Source organism: Geospiza fortis, unplaced genomic scaffold (assembly GCF_000277835.1).
Source record: "Geospiza fortis unplaced genomic scaffold, GeoFor_1.0 scaffold32, whole genome shotgun sequence".
NCBI lineage: Eukaryota > Metazoa > Chordata > Aves > Passeriformes > Thraupidae > Geospiza > Geospiza fortis.
Window position 1 is genome coordinate 345,462 of NW_005054428.1, and position 7,187 is coordinate 352,648.

The 7,187-nt window shown below is 53.9% G+C and overlaps 2 protein-coding genes across 3 annotated transcripts in view; one reads left to right on the forward strand and one right to left on the reverse strand.

Annotated features, from left to right (window-relative positions):
* LOC115948552 (heat shock transcription factor, Y-linked-like) overlaps window positions 1-651 on the forward strand; it is a 1,807-nt gene extending 1,156 nt beyond the window's left edge. The window contains exon 3 of the mRNA XM_031061863.1: window positions 621-651. Within this exon, the coding sequence (XP_030917723.1) occupies window positions 621-651 (31 nt within the window). The remainder of the gene's footprint in view (window positions 1-620) is intronic.
* MECR (mitochondrial trans-2-enoyl-CoA reductase) lies at window positions 73-7,181 on the reverse strand. 2 transcript variants are annotated; one of them, XM_005426908.2, is made up of 10 exons: window positions 7,068-7,181; window positions 5,699-5,796; window positions 5,393-5,524; window positions 3,781-3,924; window positions 3,595-3,697; window positions 3,282-3,384; window positions 2,795-2,868; window positions 2,329-2,389; window positions 1,793-1,865; window positions 73-945 (listed from the first exon to the last, which is right to left on the reverse strand). In XM_005426908.2, exons 2-10 carry the CDS (start codon window positions 5,742-5,744, stop codon window positions 782-784), a joined length of 900 nt encoding a protein of 299 aa, XP_005426965.1. In that variant the 5' UTR covers window positions 5,745-5,796; window positions 7,068-7,181; the 3' UTR covers window positions 73-781. The 2 variants fall into 2 exon arrangements, with proteins under 2 accessions (XP_005426965.1, XP_030917716.1); XM_031061856.1 differs by having other exon boundaries at window positions 789-1,031.
* Window positions 7,182-7,187: the final 6 nt, after the last annotated feature.

The following is a 7,187-nucleotide window of genomic DNA, read 5'->3' on the forward strand; positions in this document are numbered from 1 at the left end:
GCGCTCCGACCCGCGGTCACTGCCCCACCTGCACCTGCACAGCCAGCGCTGCCGGGCCTCGGCACGGCTGGACTGGGAAGAGCAGGGGCCATAGGGAGCTTGTGGGGTCATAGAGTAGAAGAGCAGCACAGGAGGAAGCAAGAACACATTGTTGGTTGTTCTCAATAATAAATCTTTTCACATTGCTCTGCAGTGTCACAGTCACTGTCCCACACCCAGACTGGAGGGCCTTCAGGGACATTGAGGGTCTGGCTCCAGCCCTTGATGGCCAGAGGCTCCGGCCCTTGCAGTGCTCTTGGCCAAACCCCCCCGGGCTCCTCCAGGAGCTGCAGCAGCACCTAGGGCCACCCCAACCACACACCCCTCGTCATTTGGGGCAGTCCATGCCCCTTCCTCCTCCTACTCGGAGCTGGCCTGGAGGCAGCAGGACTGCAGGGAGATAACCTGGGCTTCCCTACCCATCCCACATTCCAGCTGGGATAACTACAGCCCTGCCAGCCCCAAAAGCACATCTGAGGGGGAACTGCTGTTCTTTTCACACCCTGAGCTGAGTGAGCCATCATTTGGGATCCCAAACTGCCACCCTCAGCCACAGTGAGACGCAGCCTTCCTCCTTGCAGCTCTTCCACACAAAGCTGCGGAGGCTTTTAAAGCTTTCAGTGGACATCCAAAATGTGAAAAACAAAGGAAAAAAAGAAATTCAATGGATCTGGAGGGTCTTTTCCCCCGTCAAGTCTGTGGACAAGCATTTGGAACAGGACAGGGCTCCAGGAGCTGCAGGTCAGAGGAGGAGGATCTGCTTGGAGGACACGAAGGGCTTCATGGAGGCGTCCAGCGCTGCCCTGTAGTCCTGAAGGGGGACCTCGGTGCAGGCCGGTGCTGTCAGCTGGCCCCTGCGGATGAGCTGGCACAGGGCGTCCATCATCGCAGCCACGCTCTCCTGGTCTGCACGGGAAGGAGGGAGCTCTCACTGCGCCACGCAGGGCCATCCACCACCCCTGGGAGCACCCGCCCGAGGCCATACGGAGTCCCTGGGTGTGACATGCCCCAGCTCAGGCATGTGGGATGAGGGAAGAGCCCCTGGCATGGTCCCTGCCTGAGGCCAGCATCAGTGTCAGCACCCTGGTGATGCCTTAAGTTTTAGCTTTCTTAATTTCCAGATTCTGTACTGCATTAGTGTGTAACTCTGAACTTCACATAAAGTGTCAGCAAGTTCTCCTCACAGTTCAGTCAGAACAATCCTTTTCCAGCCCCAGAACCAAGGACACCGCTGCAGCTTCAGGCCCAATAAGTGCAAACAAGAGCGAACTGAGGAGAGCAAACTGGGAGGATGGGACTGTAATTGGACAATTAACCCCAATATGGAAATGGACCAAAACTTATAGAAGTGTGAAAACTTGTGACCCACCATCCATCTTGGGTGTATCCTCGGCCAGGCTCTTGTACTGCCCAAGGTGTGTCCTTTGAAGGAAGCCTTTTAATAAATCCCTACTTTATTCCTTTAACACTGTCCAGCCTCTGCTCTAGGCAGCCTCTAAAGGCATCACTGGGACAAGAGAGATGTCTCTGTGAGTGGGATTGAGGATGGTGCTGGGTGGGGTTTGTTCCCACTTCCATGCCTGGCAGGGGACAGAACCTCAGTCCCCCGGGCTCAGGTCCCTCAGCCCCCCTGGCTCAGGTCCCTCAGCTCCCCTGGCTCAGGTCCCTCAGCTCCCCTGGTTCAGGTCCCTCAGCCCCCCTGGCTCAGGTCCCTCAGCTCCCCTGGCTCAGGTCCCTCAGCCCCCCGGCTCACCCTGCGCGTGGTCCTTCCGCCACTGCGTCATCCAGAACCCGCGGAGCCGCATGTCCCGGAAGATGAAGGCACTCTGTGGAATGTGTGACACCTGTGTGCCCTCCTGGTACCCAGCGATGTCCCCTTGTGCATCCAGTGACTCCCATGTCCCCTCACACAGGCAGTGACACGCGTGTGTCCCCTCCCAGCGTGACAATGGTGGAAAGTGGCAGTAAGGCCCCTTGTTAGAGCTCCCATTTGTGAGCCAGGGATGCAGAGAGGTGACTCTGAGGTGTGGAGTCAGGGCAGGTTTGATGCTCAGCACCTGTGGGATCATTTTCCCCCTGGAATTTTTTGGCAGTCCAAACCCTCCATATAAAAAGCCAAGAGCCCAGCAGTGGGATGCAGCTTGTCCTGTGATGGACCCCATCAGGCAAATTAAAAAGGCTGGAGGGTCTCAATCTGCACCTGGGGAGAGCCAGGTGCCCACAGTACTGAGGGGATGGGGACATGCAGTGGAGCACAGGAGACTAAGGAGGGACATCCCCAGTACTCACCACAGGCACCATCACAGGCTGCTTTGCCATCCCCCCATAGGTGACCATGGTCCCCTTGGGCCTGGAGTAGGAAAAGGGGGATTGGATTAAGTGGTCCCAAAAGTGCAGCTCTGAGTTGCCACCTCCTTCCTCTGCCATCCCCAACCCCCCTGGGGCTGTCCTTGCACCCAGGGCTCCCCAGTTATTCCTCAGATCCCACTTTCCAAGCTCTCCTCTTGCTTCCGTGCACCATTAGCTGAATTTGCAGCTCAGCACACCAGTTACACCTGGCCAGGACGTGGGGAACCTTCACAACTGGACCCCAACTACTCCCAGCAGCATGAGACTTCAAATCGCTTTTGTTACCCAAAACCAATTTTCCATTCATCTTTCCTCTCCAAAAGTTCAACAGACTCCAGAGCAGGACCCTCTATTGCCAGTTTCTGTCCCCAAGCTTGTGCCCAAGCCACCACCCAGCCAAACTTACTGCAGATGCCGCAGCATCTCCGTGGTGCTTTTGCCTCCGACGCAATTCAGGGCGAGCCGGGGCCTCGGGATGCTCTGCAAGGGTTTATGACAAAGGTTCCCAAATTTTATGGCTTCTTTAGGGGATGGGACCATGGTTCTTGATAAAGCATCTGCATTAACCTCAACATTTACCTGAGGGCTGCTGAGAGCAGTAGAGCTAAAATCCATCAGAATCATGGAACAGATGGGGTTGGAAGGGACTCATTCCAATCCCCTGCCATGTGCAGAAGACACCTTCAGCTAGACCAGGCTGCTTCAAGCCCAATCTGATTGGAAGCAAAATCTGTGATCTTTCCCTTGTAGCAGCAGCAAAATCCCTCCACTACGAGGGCTAAATCCTGATCTAGAGAGAAATTTGTCCTTCCCACCATCCCTGCATTTCCCTGCAGTGCTGAACAGCAGCAACAGCCCTGGACCATCTCTCAGTGGGATCAGCATTGAGGTACCTTAAATATATCTTTCATCTCTGGCTTTCTCAGCATCTCCTCTGTGACGACATGGTCAGCGCCCAGGGCCATCAGCCTCTCCACCAGTTTCGAGAGATCATGTCTGGGGAGGGAAAAAGGAGATAAAAAAGAGGACTAGATGAGCCAGGAAGCAGAGTTCCCCCTTCTCCTTCCTTCTGCTCTGGTGTTGCGTGGGGACAACAGGAAAGAGGCTGGAGAACAACTTGGAGGAGGAAATGGGAGAAAATCCTGGGTTGGATGGGCAGGATGAACAGATCCAGCTCCCAGACTCGCTCCTCCCCAGAGGACCCACCTGTCCCTCACCACATTGATGGTCTTGATGCCAGAGGCCCTGGCGATCTGGATGACGGCCTGGCCCACCCCGCTGTTGGCGGCATTCTGGATGACGGAGTCACCTGGATGTGAATAAACCCAGATTCCCACTGCAGAGGCAGCCAGGAAATCCACGTGGAATTGCTCCCTCGTGGCAGGGCCATACCAGGTGCCAGGCTCTCGAAGTCAGCCAACAGACGGAACGCCGTGCAGGGGTTGACGCTCAGAGTGGCAGCACAGAGCACCGGGATGTCACTGGGCACCTTCAGCAGCATCTCCTCAGGGAACACTCCCCATGTCCGCCACGTCCCTGGGAACAGCAGCACCATGGGCACAGCCACAGCAGGGGGGAAAGCAAAGGAAAACCATCAGCTCACATTGTATTGTAGCCTTGGCACCGGCAGCATCAGGTGCTGGGAACCAGCTACACCCTGGAGAGAGAATTATGGAATAGGTTCCCATATGGGTAGAGTCAAAATGCTCCAAGAGGCAAGGAATGGATTCCTCGTTGCCTGCCAAGATTTATCACCCAGCAAAGCCTAATCATTTCCCAGAGGGATAATGGGACTGGGGCTCCGTGGGTATGTGTACAGAGATAATGGAAGTACTCTCCATCCTATGGATGAGCCCATATATTCCAAGCCAATTTAGTCAGCTTTACTCTCTCTACGCTTATATCCAACTTAACCCTCTATCATCTATTTACAGTGGTTTTATGCTTAAAAATACCCCATTAGGCTCTTAACGCTATCGTTTTCCTTCTCTCATTTAGCAAAAAGTCTTTTAAGAGGAAATAGGCAAAGAACAAGCTGTGACACTAAACCACAACCAGCAAATATCAGGCCATTGGCATTTTGGAGGAGCATGGGAGACATTTGTTGGGAAATAAATTCCCACACTTTCCCAGCAGAGCATTATTAAAGAGAAAACTACAGTGAGAGGCCACCGTGACCTTGCCCATGTGAAATATTTTATCCCAGCTCTTTAGGGAAGTTCTAAGCTGATATGACAAAACGTGGTAGTTTCCCGAGAAACACTGATTGCTGCAATGCTTTGTAATAGCACAGACATCCCATAAAGGGTCTATGCTACAGAAAAGAAGATTATTGCTAAATTTAAGTTTGGCATAAGGAATGGCATTGCCACTGCTCCTCCATTCCAGTTGTTCTAGGGTGCACGCTAAGTCCTGTGCACAGAAGCCCCTTCCCTGGGGACCCCCATCCTTCTCGAGAACGTTCCTGTGTCTGTGGAGGATATGCATCATCACTTGCTAGGGCTGGGCAGCAGAAACTCAGCTTGCTTTTAAAAAATACATTAAAAATAAAATAAAAACAACTTCATTAATTTAAAAGAAAAACATGTAGTGAAAATAAACCAAGGCATAAACAGGTAAGAAATAACCCCATCAATCATCCCAATTGTCTCATTGTGATTGGTCTCACATGGCACTAAATTGGTTCCAACTCCTGCTTTCCTTGCCCAGCATTCCCTAATGGAGTTTTGTTCCCCATTTTGAGTCCCATCCCATCAGGTGTAATTGCTGTAAGTGCAGGGGTTCATGGCTCTACCCACACCCTGCAAAGATGGTGCTTTGGAGAGCTGTGCTTTTGCACTGGAACCCCCAAAATCCCCACAGCAGCTCACACAGGAGCTGACCACGGGTTTGCTCTCTGGGCAAGCCTGAGCACCCCCCATGGGCTCCAGCACCACAAAATCCCCAGTGAAGATGCTTTGCGGGGGGGTGAGCAAGGACCCAGCAGTGCCGAGGATGAACTCACCGAGTCCGGCGTCCGCGGGGATGACCCAGTCCCCAGGTTTCAGAGCCTTCACACGGCGCCCAACCTCCAGCACCTCCCCGACACCTTCGTTCCCCCCCACGGCTGGCAGCGGTGACAGGAGGGGGTAGGTTCCTGTAGGGAAGCTGGAGGTGAGCTGGAGACCCCCTCATACCCCAAAATCCCCGTGCCAGGAGCCATCTCTGAGCACTCAGAGACAGGAGTTGGGTTTGAAGATCCTGGTGGGTCCCTTCCAACTCGGAGCATCCTGCAAGGGCCAATGTGCACAGTATTAATCCAACACACTACCTTGGATCATGTTGATGTCGGCAGGATTGATGGGGGCTGCCAACATCTTGACGTGGACATCACAGTCCCCCAGCTTGGGCACTTCCAGATCCTTCAGTCTGAACAGGTAAACACAAAGGAAAAGGGCATTAACACCAGTTTGATGGTGTCTTATGTGCTGTGGCTGAAGCTGGAGGGTGCCTGTATCACCTATGCACTCACCTAAATTACCAGCACCATATGCCCCATCCCATTAAAACAATCAGATTTCTGTTAAACAGAAGGACAGATTTTTGGAGGAGGCTGCTAAAAGCCAACCGCCCAAAACAATCCCGTGTCATCAAGCTCAGAGATGCTCACTAAACTTAACAAACTCAGCAGGTCGTGTCAAAAAGCTGCGGTTTTGGCTGGGGATTTTACGGCTCATCCTGCCCCGCTCAAGCGTTATGGGAACCTGGGGTATTTCTGGAAATCTGTGAAAAGGGAGAAGTCATAAAGCACAAAGCAAGACCAGTCTTGCAGAAGCAGTGGGGTGGTAACAGCAAATCTCAGGAAGCAGCAGTGGTGACAAGCACCGTTGCACAACTAAATGATCATTTGGAAGAGCAACAGTCCTTCTCCAAAAAAACAGGGGGGTGGTGTCTGGATGCCCCTCGATAATGTATCAGCAGGAGCTGAGCTGGTTCAAGAGGGGCAGCAAGAGCTCAAAGTCTCCTCCCTTGAAAAAAAAAAGGCCTAAACTCCACTAAACGACAACTTTCTCCTTTCCAGGATTTTTGATGCTGAGCATCAGCAGTTGTCCCAAAAAATGCTTGTGATGCTGCTTTGGTCCCTAAATTGGGATCTCAAAGGGAAGACCCATCAATGGGATGCAACCCAGGGTGAAGCTGGGGCACAGCAATGCTGAGGCATGGACCTCCCTGTCATACCCTAAATTATGCAAGAACGGGCTTTTTGACAAAAACATGAGGTTTAAGGCCAACTGACAGAGCAGCAGCAGGAGGGTGGGGGATATGGAGGCATCAGGCATCACCCCCAGCATCCAGGCCAGAAACCATGGCACCTGGAAAACATTGGGGCATCCTAGGGTCCTCCAGTCCCTCTGTGTGTTCAGCGGTCCCACAGGGAGCTGCAACCCATCCCCACCCTTCACACCTGGGGTGGGCAAGTCCTGGCCCCCCTGCACGGCACCTCCAAAGCAGCCCTGCAGCACCCCAAAACCAGCACCCCACTCCTCTCTGCACCCCTGCAGCTCCAGATCTCTGCAAAGCTGTGCCCCCCTCCCCAGCCTTGGCCCTACGCCTGCACCCCCTCCCTGCAATGCCCCCCCACATTCACACCCACGCCATTCCTGCACCCCCTGCAATGCACCCCCGTGTCCCCCCCTTACTGCACGACGGCTGCGGCCTCCCCGTGCCGCTCATAGAGCAGCCCGAGCGGAGGGGTCCCCGCCCTGGCCGACCGTGCCCGCACCGGGGGGGTCCGAACCAGGGAGGTCAGCACTCGGAGG

Bases quoted from the DNA above. Each gene is read 5' to 3' on its own strand.
- MECR (XM_005426908.2), bottom strand. From the start codon at position 5,744: ATGTTGGCAGCCCCCATCAATCCTGCCGACATCAACATGATCCAAG. The intron at 1,866-2,328 runs GTGAGTACTGGG...CACATTCCACAG, and splicing joins AGCCTGTGATGGTGCCTGTG to AGTGCCTTCATCTTCCGGGA. The intron at 946-1,792 runs GTGAGCCGGGGG...CTTCCCGTGCAG, and splicing joins GCGGAAGGACCACGCGCAGG to ACCAGGAGAGCGTGGCTGCG.